Source organism: Gracilinanus agilis, chromosome 4 (genome assembly GCF_016433145.1).
Source record: "Gracilinanus agilis isolate LMUSP501 chromosome 4, AgileGrace, whole genome shotgun sequence".
NCBI classification, from domain to species: Eukaryota; Metazoa; Chordata; class Mammalia; order Didelphimorphia; family Didelphidae; genus Gracilinanus; species Gracilinanus agilis.
Window position 1 is genome coordinate 150447745 of NC_058133.1, and position 18319 is coordinate 150466063.

General features: G+C 34.2%; 1 protein-coding gene across 1 annotated transcript in view; it reads left to right on the forward strand.

Moving 5' to 3' along the window:
- The window catches only part of ERO1B (endoplasmic reticulum oxidoreductase 1 beta), a 52766-nt gene extending 34851 nt beyond the window's left edge, over positions 1 to 17915 (forward strand). The window contains exons 11-16 of the mRNA XM_044673691.1: positions 518 to 610; positions 1098 to 1344; positions 2208 to 2277; positions 7258 to 7344; positions 10081 to 10214; positions 15065 to 17915. Of these exons, the coding sequence (XP_044529626.1) occupies positions 518 to 610; positions 1098 to 1344; positions 2208 to 2277; positions 7258 to 7344; positions 10081 to 10214; positions 15065 to 15125 (692 nt within the window). The 3' untranslated portion in view covers positions 15126 to 17915. The remainder of the gene's footprint in view (positions 1 to 517; positions 611 to 1097; positions 1345 to 2207; positions 2278 to 7257; positions 7345 to 10080; positions 10215 to 15064) is intronic.
- Positions 17916 to 18319: the final 404 nt, after the last annotated feature.

Below are 18319 nucleotides of genomic sequence, written 5' to 3' on the forward strand. Positions count from 1 at the left end.
AATTTTTTATATATATATATATATATATATATATATATATATATATATATATATATATATATATATATCTTGTAGTGTGGTAATAGTCCATTACATTTCTAAACCATCATTTGTTCAGTACTTCCCTAGTCATTGGGAACTCTTGTTTCCACTTTCTCTTTGTCCTCATGAAGGGTGCTGTTATAAGTGTTTTGGTATGTATATAGATGTATATACTATTATTGACCACCCTTAGCATATATCCCAGTACAGATTGTTCTTTAATATAACTATTTCTACTTGCTAGGCTCAGGCCATTCTGCCTGTAAGTCAAGAAAGGCAGAGGATTTCAGCCATGATACATATTTTTTGCTATGCAAAGTATGAGTAGAAAAATACCTTCCTAAATGGTTTGGTTTGTGCATTGTTGACCTTTTTTTTAAATGAAGCTTATGAACTAAATTATGAATTAATGTTTCAATTGTTCTAATATATATGCTTCCCTCCTCCTTCCCACCCCCAATGTCTTCCTGTATAGGTTTATGTCTAGAGAAAAGAGTATTCTATAAACTAATTTCTGGGCTTCATGCAAGCATCAACTTACATCTGTGTGCAAAATATCTTTTGGAAGGTAATCAGATTTTTAAACATTAAATTTTACATTGCATATACTCTAAATAAAATAATTATGGAAAATGTATGAATTGGGCATAGAAGTACATGACTAATACTAGCTACCAGAGAGGCTAAGACTTGGTAGATCTCTTAAATTGAGGAGTTCTGGGCTGCAGCAGCCTTGTGTTGTGAGTCTGCACTAAATTTGATATCAATATATCCAACCCCTGGGACCAGGAAGGGAAAGTAAGTGGTGGGGGTATTAACGCTAATGCCAAAGGAGGAGCAAACCAGCCCATGTTTAAAACAGCAAGTCAAATCTCCTGGGCCAGGCATTAGTGGGACCAGGCCTATGAGTAGCACCTGCGGTTTAGCCTGAGTGAGACGTGAAAAGCCAGTATTTAAGCAAAGAAATAAAGAAAGGAAAACATGTTTCTTCCCATGTTAAAAGTAATCCGTATAGACAGGAAAAATTGATTTTTAAAAAAAATCTTTCTCTTTAGAAACCTGGGGAAAACCTAGCTGGGGTCCCAACATCAAAGAGTTTAAGCACCGCTTTGACCCTGTGGAGACCAAAGGGGAAGGTCCTAGAAGGTTAAAGAACCTCTACTTTTTGTACTTGATTGAACTCCGAGCTCTGTCAAAGGTTGCCCCATACTTTGATCGCTCATTTGTTGACCTTTACACTGGAAATGTAGAAGAAGACGCCAAGACAAAAGCCCTTTTGTTGGAGATCTTTCAAGATACAAAGTAAGAATTGAATCTCATTCACTTGAAGCTATTTCTTTATGTAAAAGATAGCCTTTGTTGAAATTGAAATGAAAAAATGGAGATTAATGTGAAAGTCAGTGAGGAAAGTCAGAATTACACTTTGAAGAATCATCAGAATATCATTATTTGAAAATATTTCTGGAAACATAGTTAAAAATGTTTCTAGACATCTCAGTTGCTGAAACTGCTTCACAATTTCAGATATTATGTGCTACTTTTATTTTAAAAGATAAAACTCCAAGTTTGAGTTGCGTATAGCACCAGGATTCAACTTTTCATTTTATTCTTTCTGGAATGTCATGCTTCACTATGTGACGCTTCACATCAATACTGAATTTCACTCCTTATTTGCTTTTGATTTTATTCATTTTCTGAATCTTACAATTTTCTGTTTGACCCATTGCTATTTTAATTTTGTAGGCTGTTTTTATTAGTTTTCTTCTTTTTTCTCTGAAAATCTTAACCTTATTTAACTTCCTGGACAATAAGATAGACTTAGAAAAGAAACTAGAGCCAGAAAAATTCCAAGTAAAGTTTTTTGTATAATTTAAAAATACTTTCATTTATAATATGTTTTAATCACCCATTTTCCTTAATGATATATTACTGCATAATTTCAATTAGTTTTTAGTGTTATAATACCTTCCATCATTTTGATTTAGCTTTTTATTGAATAATCCACACCTTAATTGATATTTTTCCTTTGCCATATAAACCAGGATATTAATAACATAAATTCATTTTAGAATTTAGAAATATCTGTAGTGCAAAAACTATGTAGCTTTAATCCATAATGTGTACATTTTCATCCTTCTTTTACCATAAAATTGTTATTTGATCAGGTCCTTCCCTATGCACTTTGATGAGAAATCCATGTTTGCAGGAAACCAAAAAGAAGCTAAATCATTAAAGGTAATGTCAGTAATATTTCTTTAATATTTAAAAATAAACTTTAAATTAGTTTTTAAAAAATTAGTCCTATTTCAGTTCCTATTGACCTTTGTTCTTTTGATTCCCAAACACTTTTCTTACTCTGAAATCATTTTGATTGGATATAGTGGCACTATTGCTGAACAGAAAAGGAGGAAATACATAGACTTTCCTAATTTCCTTCCCTATTTTTACTCGTTTTCTACTTAATGGTTTGTCAGCATCTTGATGACTCTTTCCTTGTAAGTATGATGTAGAAATGGTTTTTAATCAGGAGATTGTGGAGAGCTGAGCATTTTAAGCTTAAAGCTGCAATATTGCAAATGCACCCTTCTATGATAATGTGACCCGAGTTTAGCCATTTTCAGTCACCAGTATTGTGTTTTTCTTATATAAAATATATTCCCAAAAGAAATTTTTTTGTTCCTTTTGTTTAAATAGAAGTTCTGATTGCTAGTTTGTAGCATCATTAAAACAAGTGAAGTAAAGGGAATTAAACCAGTTATCTATTCAATTGGAGAAATCTGAACATAAACTCTGATGAAATAAACATTTTGTTTTCATGAGAACATTCTTATAAACAATGATTTTAAAATTCACTGAGTGATAGAATTGACTTTATGAAAGGTCATCTAATCTAGCCACCTTGACCTCACTAACCCCATTATAGATGAAAAAACAAAGACTTATAGATGTTAAGAAACAACTTGGGTCACACAGCTAAAGTGGAAAAGCCAGTATTTGAACCCATTCTCCTGATATCAGTATCTCTCACCTAATAGTTTTTAAAATTCCTATTCTAGGGAAATATTATTTCCAACCGAACATACATTTAGAAGAATGTTAGAAATAGAAAAACATTAAAATGGAGAGTATCATATATAAATATTACATGTCTGTGATTCTCAACTTTTATAAATTTCTAGAGTGCTGAGGCACATCTGTAAGGGAAGGATAGAATTTTTTCATCCAATAAACCCTTTATAACATTATTCTTTTTATAAATTCCTTAACCTAGTATTAAAATGGACTATTAAAATGCTAGAAAGCATTGGAAGGTATGAGGCCTTCCAATGGGGGGGGAAATATTTTTCTTTAAACACACCTATCACCTATTTTTAGATTTTTTTTGTTAGCTATCACATGATTAACAAACTAAATTTATTTGCTTGTTGATTAATTGACTAATAGAAAATTGTTGCTTGTAATAGCAAAAGGAGAGCATATTTTTGATAGTAAGTACTTTAGCCTACCTATTCAGAGTTTTTGAAACATCTGCCTTTGTGAACTAAACATATATGGTAATAAATATGTCTCCTTTTTTAATATTGTCACCAAGATATTTAAAGTTGAGTGGAAAAATTTGCTTCTATTATTCCTAAACAAAGGAAGCTAATGATCTTTGAGTTTGTGTTGGTTGGAGTAGGTATCTCTTTGCATTTATGTAATGAAATAACAAGTCTTATTTTAGGTTAGCATTATTATTGCAGTTGTTTTTAAATGAAAGTTGAAGTTACATTTTCAATAAGTGAATGAATAAAGTAAAATTTGCCTGCTATTTTTCAAGGCAATATTTTTAAAAAACAAGGTTTTTTTCCAGGTAATTCTGAGTATACCAAATTAACTTCTTTACCTTAAATAGGGTCACTAAAATGGTAGATCCAAAAAAAATGCCATAATTAACATTTACCCAGATTTTTAACAACATGCTTAATAAACTTTTTTATTGTATCTTTGTGGACAGGTGAGAATAAATGTGAAACTAGGCAATATATGATGATTTAATGGATTAGGAACTAGTTAACTGGTCAGTTCAAGTACTCGTGAATAGATGTCACTTTGGAAGGAAGTATCCAATAAAATGATTTGAGAATCTGCTTGGTCTAGAACTGCTTCACATTTTTATCAATGATTAAGTATAATGTATGGCATGTAATAAGTACTTAATAAATACTTTTCACTCATTCATTTATAACTTGGATAAAGACATAGATGGCATCTTTATCAAACTTACTGGTGATACGAAGCTGAGAGGAATATAGCCTATGAAGTCATCTAAAAAGAACTTGCAGACTAGATCATTGAACTGACTTGAATAAGGTAAAATTTCATAGGGATAATGTAAAGTCTTACATTTGGAGTCAAGAAACTATATTCCACAAGTGCAAGGTGAGGGAAGCCTGGTTAATGGTATTTCTGAAAAAGTTTTTGGGTTTTTATACCATAAATTTAGTATGATGACAGCCAACAAGCATGAATTAAGTGCCTACTATGTGCAAGGAATTTGAAGGTGCTGAGGATAATGAAGCAAAAATGAAACAATTCCTGTATTTGGGGAGCTAACAGTTTATAGATGATGATGTGTATATACAAAGATATACAAAATGAAATTGCTGATGGGGAGGGGTGGGATCAAGAAAGGTATCATGTAGGAAGTTACATTCAAACTCGGCTTTGAAGTCAACTGTGGATTCCATAAAGTAGAGGCGAAGAGGGAATTTGCTCTGTGCTTAGGGGAATAGGCTGGATAGAGAGAGGGGAGGTAGAATGTCCTGGGCCAGGATCAACAAGACCAATTTGCCTGGGACCATAGTGTGAAAAGAAGAGTACAGGCAGGTTGTGAAGGGCTTTAAAAAACAAAAAAAAAAGACATTGATGTGTGTGATCCTAGAGCTTCTTGAGTTCTGAAAGTGCCATGATCAGGCCTGTGCTTTAGGAATATCACTGACAATTTTGTACGAGGATAGTTTGGAAAGGAGAGAGCCTTAAACAGATCAGCTAGTTCAGCTACTGCAATAATCTAGGTGAGAGGTGATTAGGGTTTAAATTAAGAGTGGTAACTGTGTGAGGACTTTGAATGCAAGATATATTGTATAGGTAGAATCATAGAGTAAGAAAAAGAAAACAAAACAAAACAATGATGACCCTAAGGTTGAGAACCTGGGGTAATAATGCATAAAGCTAGGTTTGGGCATGTTCTAATTTGGGAATGTTTTAGATACTTATATCCAATTTGGAGATGTCCAATTAGTAGTTATTGGTGATGTGGGTACCTGAATTCAAGAGAGAAATGGGCTGGATAGATCTGGGAGTTGTCTGAAGTGATATCACATAAGTGATAGTTGAACTCATTAGAACTCATATCACCAAGGACTCTCAAGCACCCTCTGGAGGTGATCCAGCAGGGGTGACTAAAAAGGAGCAGGTGCTTAGTCATTAGTAACCTTGTAAAATAGAAGAATTAGTTAAGTGATGAGGTCAGAAGCCAAGTTGCAAGTGACTAAGAAGTCAGTGTGAAGAGAAAATGGATGCAATGCAATAAATGTAGATGACTTTTTTTAGGTTTTTGACAGAGGAAAGGTATAGGATGGAAAGCTGAGGGAGAGGTAAGATAAAGTGAAAATATTTTTATTTTTTAAGGATGGGCGAGATCTAGGCCTGTTTATAAGCATTAGATAAGAAACCAAAAGATAAGCGGTGATTGAAAATTAAGAGAATTATCAAAAAGTCAAATTCCCAGAGAGGAGGAAAGAGATTAGTAAGAAGAATACAAGGAATTGGTGTTTGCATGAAAAAGGCCACTTATTCCTCTGAGCCAGGAACAAAGAAGGAAAATAAGGGATGATCTTGAGACAATTTGGAGTAGAGGTAGCTCATGGCACACAGGCCTCAGACCTAAGTTCTCTAATGAGAGATGTTTTGAAGGGAGTGATATAGTCTTGAGAGAAAAGATTTGTGTTCTGCTGTTGACTCCGACACACATATAGCCAAATATACAAAAGAGATTATAATACAAAACAAAGGCATCAACACTTTACCAGATGTGGGAGTGTATAATAGTTGTGCTCCTTTAAGACAGGGACTTAGGTTTATTTGCTTGTAAATGTCTCATGGTGCCCTGCACAGTGCTTTGCATTAAGTTTGCCTTCATTAAACATTCTTCAGGTAAACTTTATTAATTGACAGTGATGCCAGTTGATTGTGTAAAGTTGTCAGTTTAGCACACCTTCAATTATAGAATTGAAAGCAACCTAACAGGTTGGATATCTAACTCAGTCTTCCACCCAACCAAGGTATCCCTCTGCAACAGATGCTCAGCTGTTCTTGCAAACATAGTATTAGGAGGCTTATTGCCTTATAGTGTAACTTGATTCTGTTTCAAAACTAATTGCTGGAAACTTTTTCCTCACATACTAAAAGTTGCTTCCTTGTAACACTCTTTTGATTCTGAGTATATTGTCTTGGGCCATACACAATGGGCTTTTTTTTACACTTGAGTGCCCTTAAGATATTTTAGGGCAGCTATCATATCCTTGCTTGATGTTCTCTTCAACCCTTTCTTATTTTGACATGGTTTTCAATCCCTTCTCAACCACACTACTTTACTCTCCTATTATATACTCTGTAATTTGTCAGTCTCCCTCAAATAATATGATGCCTTAAACAAAAAAATAATGCTTTAGGTATAATTTAACCATTCTTTAGTATTTCAAATACAGCCTATTGGTATATAATATCAGGATACTATACTTCTAGTAATATAATATGATTCCTTTCTGAGGCAGAGTTTCATAGTGGATAGAGGAAAGTTTGGATTTGAGTTCTGTCTCTGTTATATATTTGTTGTGTGACACTGGGCAAATCATTTAACCTCTAAGGACTCTAGGCAACTAAATAAGAAAATAAATGGAAGAGATGGTATTGAACTGCCCTGGTAGAGGAAATTTCCTTATTAGGGAAAGGGGGCTTTCCTATAAATGATATCACAGGTTCACTCATCTCCTGAAGGCTACAGTCACTGTTCTATTTGGTTTTATAGGGTTCTTTTCTTTGCAGCCACACCATAGTTCTGCTAAACATACAATTTATTTTAATGGCTGTTTTTTAGAAAATTTACTATTATTTTAGCTAAATATATTTTAAAAGTCTAGTTTAACATAGTGAAAATATTTTCTTTGTCAGGAAGAATTTCGGTTGCATTTCAAGAATATATCACGTATAATGGACTGTGTTGGATGTGACAAATGCAGGTTATGGGGAAAACTACAGGTACGTATATCTTTGTTTCTAGAATTATTTTTACTATGCTAAATGCTTTCCCCTGGAGCAGTTCAGTGCATTTGCAAATCTAAAAAATTATTTTCAAAGTAGAGCTTTGATACAGGCAAAAGGAAATATTAATGCCTTTGTTTGAACATGTAAAGAATCTTATATGTATCCATATAGGAGAAGATTTACTTATTATATTACCTCCACTAAATATTACTTATTATATACCTCCACTAAAGTCCTACTCTGCTGCCTCATTGTGATATAGTCAATAGCCTTAAAGGTCTGTGCCAGAGAATTAAGTATGGGTTTTGGTAGGTCTAGTAGTCTGAACAGGCTTCAAGTATAAGTCCAGAGAGAAAGAGGGTATCTATCCCCTGAACACAAGCATCAGTTAAGCTTTGGAGAATCTCATCCCTAGGGGAAGAAATTGGTTACCAGGAGATGAAGTTATTCAATCCCGGCAATTCATTTAGATCATCTACTAGATTAGGATAAGCAATACCCAGGCCAGTGAAATCATGAAACAATTTAAGCATAATATATACAATTTGCTCTTATATTTAACATAAATATTAAAAGTCATTTAAGGGGGCAGCTGGGTAGCTCAGTGGTGGGGCAGCTAGGTTGCTCAGTGGATTGAGAGTCAGGCCTAGAGCCTGGAGGTCCTAGGTTCAAATCTGGCCTCAGACATTTCCCAGCTGTGTGACCCTGGGCAAGTCACTTGACCCCCATTGCCCACCCTTACTACTCTTCCACCAAGGAGCCAATACACAGAAGTTAAGGGTTTAAAATAAAAGTCATTTAAGGCTGCCATTTCAGTCATTTATAGGCAGCTAAGTGGTATAATGCATAGAACACTGGGCTTAGAGTCAGGAATCCCTGAGTTCAAATCCAGTCTGATATTTAACCCTATGTGACCCTGGACAAACCACTACATATATATATAAACTTTCCTTAACTGTAAAATTGAAATAATAACAGCACCTACCTCCTAGCATTGTTTTGAGGATCAAATGAGAAAATAATTATAAAAGTATTTAGCACAGTGCCCAGCACATAGTAAATGTTATGTAAATATTAGCTATCGTTTTTTAAAAGACATATATCAGTGGAGGAAAGGTTCATCCAGTTTTAAAGCATTGCCTTTTGGACATATAAAGCCCTTTATTTCTCTATTCTTTTAGAGAGAAATAAGCCATAACCATGATGAAATGCAGACATTCATGGTCATGAGGGGCTAGGCTTGCACTCAGGAAGCCGCCTAATACTACTAGTTTTGTAATCCAAGCAAATCCCTTGGCCTCTGAGTGCCCCGGACACTTCACATTAGAGTTTTAGGCAAGTTGCTGATATGCAGTAGTGAAAACATTTTACACCCCAGAAATGAACAGGTCTGGAACAAAAAAATAACCCTAATACTAATACTCACTGACATTTAATGCTTTAAAGTTTGCAAAATGTTTTATGTGCATTATTTTGTTTGAACCACAATTCATCCCTGTGGAGTACAGGTTTCAGAAATTATCTCCATTTTACAGATGAAGAAATTGAAATCAAGAGAAATTAGGTAATTTGCCCAGGGTAATCAGCTATTCAGTAGATGAAATGAGACTTAAACTCAAGGCTTTGTTATTTTTTTTTTAAACCCTTGTACTTCGGTGTATTGTCTCATAGGTGGAAGATTGGTAAGGGTGGGCAATGGGGGTCAAGTGACTTGCCCAGGGTCACACAGCTGGGAAGTGTCTGAGGCCGGGTTTGAACCTAGGACCTCCTGTCTCTAGGCCCGACTCTCACTCCACTGAGCTACCCAGCTGCCCCGGCTTTATTTTTAAAATATGTAGAATGGTGACTCCCTCATCAATAAGGTACTAGCAAAATCCCTTTAAAATGGAAACAAATTTAAAAACATAACTTTTTTCCCTCAAGTGAGAATTTCATTGTCATTTTTTCATAACGTACAAGCATTATGTTCTTGAATGTCCAAAATAGCTGAGAAATTAGCTTATAAAAGTGATTTTAAGACTGTACATCAAAGCAAGTATAACATGTCCTCAGACAGGTAGTGGGTTAAAGTATCTCCTAGACCGGTGATGGGCAAACTACGGCCTCTGGCCCCCTGAAATGCTCTATCTGGCCGAGGACATTATTCCTAATCTGACAAATACAATGAGTAGGATATAATACAGTGAAACTTCGAAAAAGTTGAAATAGACTGACTGATGAGCATTTCCTTTCCTTTGGCCCCCTCTTTAAAAAGTTTGCCCATTGCTGTCCTAGACCATATTCAGAAATGTTTTCTATATTAGGTTGACAGGTTTTCAATTGTTTGAAGTTTCGTGTATTTGTGTACAGAGACACACCTACACACACATATGTATCTACACATATATATATTTGGATGTATGAGATAATTATAGTTATACTGAACTTATCCCTAAGGGCATTGGTAAATTCATTTTATAGATAAATTAAAAGTAGAAAGTGAAATTTTTAGTGTTTTGGCTTATTCAGCTCTGCTGGTTTGTACTTTTAATTTTTATAATTAAGTTTGAAATGTGTGGACTTGTCAAATAAATAGTTTTTGTAGAATTTACATTTGTTAATTAAGTGAAAATTTAGCCCATTAGGCACCAACTTGTTGACTGTCATCATGGGGTCTTAAAACTAATCTTAAAAGTCTAAGTACATACTAACTATATACAGAATAAAATTAATATATATTATTTCACTCAGACTCAGGGTTTAGGAACTGCTTTGAAGATATTATTTTCTGAAAAAGAAATTCAAAACCTTCCAGAGAATAGTCCATCTAAAGGTTTTCAACTTACTCGTCAAGAAATAGTTGCTCTTTTAAATGCATTTGGAAGGTAAGAATCATCTTCATAATGGAGATCTTATACCACCTCTTGAGTTGAACTATAAAAATTATGGTGATTTCTGGTAAAATAATTTTAGGGCATTTTTTCTAGACCCAGTATCATACTGGGAACTATGCATAATCCACAGACTACAATTTACTTGTGACAATGCTATATTCTAGTTCATTGCTTTGTGAATGCCTTTTTGACAAAGTCATTAGTGCAGTCATTTATCAGATTCTACTCTGTAAAGCAAGGTTATATATAAAGGGATATTTTTCTACCTCACATGATATCTAGTCTCTCTCCCCAGATTTTAAGAAGCAAATAAGTGGATTTTCTCCTCTCTTAACATTATTCTACTTGATTATTTTATTGACTGCAGGAGATCTTTCAAGGTTTGGTCAAAGCAGTTAAAGTAAAAATGTTTATACACATTTATGTAGTGCTTTAAAGTTGACCAAGTGCTTTCCTTACAGAAGTCCTATGAAGATGAAGCATTGTGGCCATTCTGTAGAGGAGAGAACTGTTAGAGGTTCAGAGATTTACCTTGCACCCAGGCATTGATAGAGTTCTGAGAACACAAGAGAGTTAAAACTTTGTTCAGACCTAGATTCTTCTTTCTTTGGTTCTAGAAATTGGTGGGGAATATTTTCCTCCATATAACCCTTTTTTGCTTCTTGTTCAGAAATAATTTATGTAAGTAATTGCTTCCATCTCCCATTTTAATGATAAAATTTTTACCTTATGCTTATGGATCACATGGTAGGATCTGTTCAGTTGAAGATTTCAAACAGAACAATACATCAGAATGCCACATTATATTGACTTGTCACTACATGAATAATGCAATCCTAAGCATTTATTCCATGCTTCCAATAAATTCATACCAGAATGAAGAGTAAATTATGAATGTAAGCACAGTTGTAACATAGGGGGAAAAAAGGAACCAAGGATTTGTATGTATTTTTAAAGTCCAAATAAAAATTTATATAACATTTTGAAGTAGAAACATTTTTTCTCTTCCCCAAATTGCATTGCATTTTGTCAGATACTCAGTGAGCCCCACTTTTAAAGCTTGATCAAGGTCTTTTAGGGATTCTCAGTTATTCCTGGTGCTTATTATATCACTCTAACAACTTTCCTCTAATCTCCTCTATTTTACCTATTTTCCAGTGTTTCAATAAAATTTCTTGCTTTGCTGTAAATCAGGATGGGGAAACCATTTAACTTAAGGGATACTAATGCATGGGATGGGGGAATCAAGAATTATATGAAGTAATTTTTTTCTATAGAGAAAAATCCATGTAACCATTACATTCATCCACTTTTAGAATAAGAATAAGGAACTCAAATCTCTATGCCATAAATAAAATGGTAAAGTAAACTTCTTGAGAATAGGAAGTATTTATTTTTTGTCTTTGTATCCTCAGCACAAGGTCTGGCACTTGGTAGGTGATTAATAAATGCTTATTGATTTATTGACTAGCTAGTCAGTGAATGACAGGAGTAGAGAGAAGAACAGAGGCCAAAAAGAACAAACAGAAAAGTAGCAGTAGAATATTCAAATTGATACACAATAATTAAAGCCTAAGATAAATTGCTGAACAAAAAAAATTTTTTTAATGTGGGCAAAATGTGGTTAAAATAGCCTTCACAAGCAGCTTTAATCAGTAGAACTTAAAGCAAACATTAGGAGCAGAAGTCAGTATGTAAAACCATCACTAGGAAGGAGTGTCACAAAAAAGTCTCTAAAAAACTATTTAGTTGTGAAGAGAGTTACAAGCTTCTGCACGTATATTTTACTTGCCCAAACTATTTTAGCTGCAGGTCATTGATTGCTTATTTTTTTGCTTTTTCTACTACCCTGCTGGGTCCTTCCACCTGCCAGGCACTAAGAATGGAAAGCGGCCATGCCCACGCATATAGTCTTCCTTGACTAACACATATAGAGACATATGAGCGTAGACTCCTCTTTCCTGTGACTCCTTAACACCTCTTGGTCCATTCATACAAGTGCCCCAAGTCCTTCCCCAGGCACAGATACCCACCCCATAATGCACAAACAGACTTCCCCTCCCCCCATAAAGAGACTTTCTATATACAACACATGTGCATAGAGGCCTGCCACTGATACACACTATTCAGACATATCAGAGGATCATAGGGACCTTAAAACACACTGAGGCTTAGCTTAGAGGCTCACCCATTCATTAACAGATGGAGAAATGAGCTTAGAAAATGACTTGCCTTTGGTCACACAGCCAGCAAGACTGGATTTGAATCCTTTTCTTCCTGGTTTATTTTCTAGTTCAAGCTTATCCCCACATGAACAGTCCTAGAAAAATATGGAATAAGGGGCAAGAAAGAATGTTCTTTCATTTGGGGTGGAAGAGACAAATATCCTGGGATATTGACACAAGTGTCAGGTGGACAGAGCAGACTGGGAGAGAGGTGCTTCCAGTCTAATCCAGAGCCATCTATTAAACACCTCTTATGTGTAATGAGCTCTGCTAGGCACCATGAAAAAAGAAAAAGCAATCTTTGCTCTTAACTCAAGATTCTACTAGAACAACAAAACATAAAAATGAATGTTTTGAGGAGGAAAAAAGTACCAACAGTTTGGGAGATTATGGTTAAGAAAGGCTTCCTGTAGAAAAATTTCATGTGAACTGACTGAAAAGAATCTTAAAGAGCCTCAGAAATTGAGATGAGGAAGAAATGTATCCTTATCTTGGAAAGTAGTCTGTACATAGTCACAGAGGAGAGGCTTGCCAGGCTTGTGGACTAGCATAGAGACCCCTTTAGCTGGAATGTAGAGGGTGTAAGAGATTGTATTAGGGGCAGCTGGGTAGCTCAGTGGATTGAGAGTCAGGCCTAGAGCCTGGAGGTCCTAGGTTCAAATCCAGCCTCAGACACTTCCCAACTGTGTGACCCTGGGCAAGTCACTTGACCCCCATTGCCCACCCTTACCACTCTTCCACCAAGGAGCCAATACACAGAAGTTAAGGGTTTAAAAAAAAAAGAGAGAGATTGTATTAGTGAAATAGCCAAGAAAGTTAGATAGCCCAGTGCAATAGTGTGAAGGAATTCAAAGCCTAAGAAGAAATTGTTTTATTCTAGAAGCAATAGAGAAATACTGAAGTTTTTTAAAATAAGAATGACATAGTCAAACTATTTTAGAGAAATTATTTTGGCAGCTCTGTGGAGGAGAGATTGGAAGAGTTTAGAGGCGGTGATAATAAAACTCTAGGCAAAATGTGGTGACAGCCTTAAATAAGATATTTGCCACATGGAGTGAACATGAATGCAAGAGATGTGGTGGTGGTAGAATTGTTTCAGTGTAACAGATTGATTGGGTACAGAGAGGGAAAGGAAATATGACCTCGAGGTGGTGAGCTGGAGTGACTAGAGGGAAGATGAAGCCTTCAGTAAAGTAGGAAATTTTGGAGAAGGGTGAATTTAAGAGAGAAAGTGCCAAGTTCAATTCTTAAAACTTACTACATTTATACTATTGACTACTAATTTCTCATGGATATTCACTTCTCTGAGGGGTTTTGTGACACCTTTTTAAAAATTAAAAAAAAATTTTTCCCCATGGTTAACATGAATCATGTTTTCTCCCTTCCCTCATCCCTCCCTCCCCCTCTCCTGGAGTTGACAAGCAATTCCACTGGGTTATACATATATGTGTGTATGTGTATAATCATGCAAACCCATTTCCATATTCATTTGTTAATAAGAGCAATCCTTTAAAACCAAAACTCCAAATCACATACCCATGTAAACAAGTGATAAATCACATGTTTTCTTCTGGATTTCCACTCTCTCTTTCTCTGGATGTGGATAACGTTCTTTCTCCTAAGTCCCACAGAATTGTCCTGGATGATTGCATTGCTATTAGTAGCAGTCAATTACATCTGATCATCCCATAATGTTATAGTTTCTGGGTATAATGCTCTCCTGGTTCTGCTTATTTCACTGCACATCAATTCACGTAGATCTTTCTAGTTCTTAGAGAAGTCCATCATTTCATCATTCTGCACAGCACAATAGTATTCCATCACCATCATATACCACAATTTGTTTAGCATTTTCACAATCAAGGGATGTCTCATTTTCCAATTTTTTGCTGCCACAAAGAGTACAGCTATAAATATTTTTGTACAGGTCTTTACCCATTTTTTAAATCTCTTTGGGATATAAACCCAGTAGTAGTATTGCTGATCAAAGGGCATACATTCTTTTAAAGCCTTTTAGGCAGGATTCCAAATCAATCCCCAGAATGGTCAAATCAATTCACAACTCCACCAGCAATGCATTCGCATGTGATAGTTTTCTCCTATTTTGCTTTCTCTGGTCTGACTTATTTTCTCATTGTTCTTTACTGGCTCATTATCCATATCATGCCCCCCCCCTAATTTTTGTGTTTCCCAAGTTTCTGCCCTGGGCCTTTTTTCTTCTCCCTCTATTTAGGGTTCCTTAACCTGGGTTCCAGGAATTCTTTTTAATATTTAATAACTGTTTCAATGTAATTGGGTTCCTTTGCAATCCTATGTATTTTATTTTCATACTTTTAAAAACATTACTCTGAGAATTCTCCCCTAAACCCTCCCCTCTTTTATATTTCATTGTCTCAGTACCACAGTCCTTTCAGTGTCTCAGGCTCTTATTTTTGTAGAGTGGCAATTTCATCTGTAAACTCAGTTACTACATGAAGAATTTTACTTTTCTAAACAGGACTGTTTAAAGAACTTAATACTATTTTAAGATTTTGATATAGATTATGATGAAAATTTCAGTTTTAAATATCTGTATCAAACTTGTACTAATATACATATTCTTTTTTCTTACAACAGACTTTCCACAAGTATAATAGAGTTGCAGAATTTCAAAATTTTATTGAAAAACAGTAGATAATAAAGGCTTTTACACACATGTTAAAGGTGACCATAAAATAATTGTATGAAGACTTTTGATCTTGGACATTCAGCAGAATGAGACTGATCTTCCTGACCTTCAAGAATTTGAACTCTTGAAGGAAACATTCAGATACCAACTTGAATATTTATGATCCTTAAAATAGGAAATTATCAATTAGAGCTATTTATGAATGAAGTATATAGTTTTGGAACATGTAAATTATATTGATTCTATGTTTGATTTCATGTATTTTTTCATCTATTGAATGTTTCTAGTGTGCCACCTTTTATTTAGAGTTTATTTTTCTCATTTTGTTATCCTGTTTTTCCCAGGCAATTGTCTAACCTTAAAAACCTTAAATTATGTAACCATCTAATAACATCGTTATAGTCCCCTGTGATGGGAAAGAGAACTAGGGAACAAATGTTTTACTTAGTAAAGAAAAATGCTGATACTGTGATAAGAAATTTCTCCATGTGTTTTTTCCCCATGGTTATGCATTATATTTGTGCCCAACTTTGTTAGCTCATTTATTTCTCCTGCAGAATTATAAACATAATTGGCAGTCTTTTAAATGTGTAATTCGAGGAATTTCTTGAGTGTATTCAAGATCCTCTTTCTGTTTGATTTTTTTCTCTTCATTGATATAAGGGAACTTCCTCTGATAGAATTGGATGAATGTTTTCTCTCTGATTCCCAGTCATCTGTTTGTCTGTTTAATTGGTCCAAGAGTTTTCTCATTCTTAGAACCCACACATTATCTTTTTTAAGAAATTGCCCAACTTGTGACCAAGACACAGATTTCTATATTTCCCTTTCCTTAAAGAAAAAAAAAATGTAGGTATTCCATATACTCTGTTGGTGTACTAAATATATATCTAGCAGGTAACTTCTTGAAACAGATTCTATTGGGATTAGGTAAATCTATAATGTTATTTTCAGATGTTACAGGCCAAAAATTTGTTTTAAGTAGAAAAAGAAAAACCACTTTAAAGAACTTTATTTTTTAAAAATTATCTATGCAATCCCCTAACTCTCAGCCTAACTTTCTTAGGTGGGTTATTTAAACAAGCTAATAAGAATATATAAATTCACTGTATATATGTGATACTTTATGTGGTCAACTTGGACATAATGCCACCACACCACTCAGAAGTAGTGAACTTCCACTTTCTAAATCTAGAATTAAAAGTACCCTTGGCCAGGATTAGCTATTTGATAATTTTTAAAACTGTGGTAGTTGTATTGTTGGTGTTCAATGTGGAAGTTTGCATATATGTGGTAGTAATGCGGGTAAGAGTTCTAAATAATCTTTGTGTATTAGACCTTCAATTTTTTACCAAGTGAATAACAAGTGCCCTTAAGCCCATACTTTAGCCTGCCAAAGTCTAAAATGTGTTTAATAATGATATAGTGGAACCAGTTGTTTAAAATTAAATTTTGTTCCGCCGTTGACCTTTATATAAGGGGGGAAAGCTGTGTACTAGATTCATTTCTTTTCCAAACCCAATTTCTAATTTTTATATAATCACTTTACAATTGATGGTGGTATTTAATTTTATTACAAAGAGGTAAATTTGATTGCAAATGTTTCTTTTAGCGCTGAAAGTATTGCATATAGAAAGAAAATTTAAGGCAAGCTTCTTTGAAAGCTGAATACATCAATAATTTTGCTGGTTGAAGTGCATCAAGATAATATCAGTTCCCTGTAAGCTACTCTTTAAAGCCAGTTAACCTGAAATTACCACATTTTTGTCATTTTAGCACAATAATCTTTAAGATCAGTTTCTTTTAAGGAATATTAGTTCAGGATCTCTTAATTCTAAGCAAACTTGCAAATTTACTGGGGGGGATAAATTCTTGCTTATTACAAGCAGTTATCCTTCTTAATTCCTGTGGTTTATTGCAATTTTAAAAAAGAAATATATGTTACAGAAAATTCTTGGAAATGAAAGGGTTTACAAACACCTTTCTAATTGTAGGAAAGTTTTTTCTAAATTCTGTTACTCATTAGCAGAATACATGAAACATAATAGTTTGTCATTGAAAACAATGTGGTGACAGCATTCATATTGCCATGTTTATTTTTAGAAGACTATATTACTGCTATTTACTTTTTAAGATTCACATGCCAGGCAACTATTATTCTAAACTATTTTCAAAAGCATATGCTTGCCTAAGTTCAGCTTTTATTTCATATCATAACTTAATAAAAGATACTGCCCTGATGGTATAACTGACAGAAATGATTGTACCAGTTGATAAAAGTAATAAAAATGTGAAAGGAAGGGAAAATAAACTTTTCCCTTAACTTGAGTTTGTTGTTTTTTGTGGCATCTATGTCCACATTACTGTAAATTTTGGGACTTGGGGATCCTTGACCAATTTTTGAAGTGAATTAAAATTGTAATAGACCTTCACAGTTTAGAAAGTTGATAGAGCAAAACATTTTGGCATTTAGCATAGTGATTTAGCCAATAGTTTACACATGACTGGGCATATATGAAATATTGTGCCATTTTTTAACCGGATATAATTTTGAGTATGAAAATTTCTTTATTAAATTTCATCAGCAACCGTTTTAGTCTATGTGAAAATTTGAGTTTCACACTAAATCTCATAGCTGAAGTACCTAAATTTGTACCACTTGTGTGTATGATAAATCACAAAACTTGTACAATTCTGCCCTGAATATACACCTTTGATTTTGAACGTAATACTGTATTACTTGCTGTTGTTTCCACTTGATTCTGTAAAATCTGAATTAAAGTAAATGTTTCTGCAGTATTTCTTGTGTTTAAAAGACCTGTTTTTTCTCTTTTGAGACAAATATTTGTTTCTGCTTTGCCCCTTAATGGCCGTCAGGAAAAAAAAAGTATGTGTGTGTGTATATATATATACACACAGTACATTAGTTTCAGTTTTTAAATGGGTATAATGATTTTGAGAATTTAAAAATTAAAAACAAAATTCTGAATCTCTGCCTAGTAGAATTAAATTCAACACAAAAAATTATCATGGAGGATGGAGGAATGTTAATTCACATAAAGAATAAAATATTCAAGCACAATTACTTTTCTATTTTTTGAGTTGTTAAAAAGGCGTAACAATAAGCATAAGAACCACTGTCAGAAATATGATCTATTTAACCTAGCATTCTCTTATTCACCCTTGAAAGATCAGACTTAAGG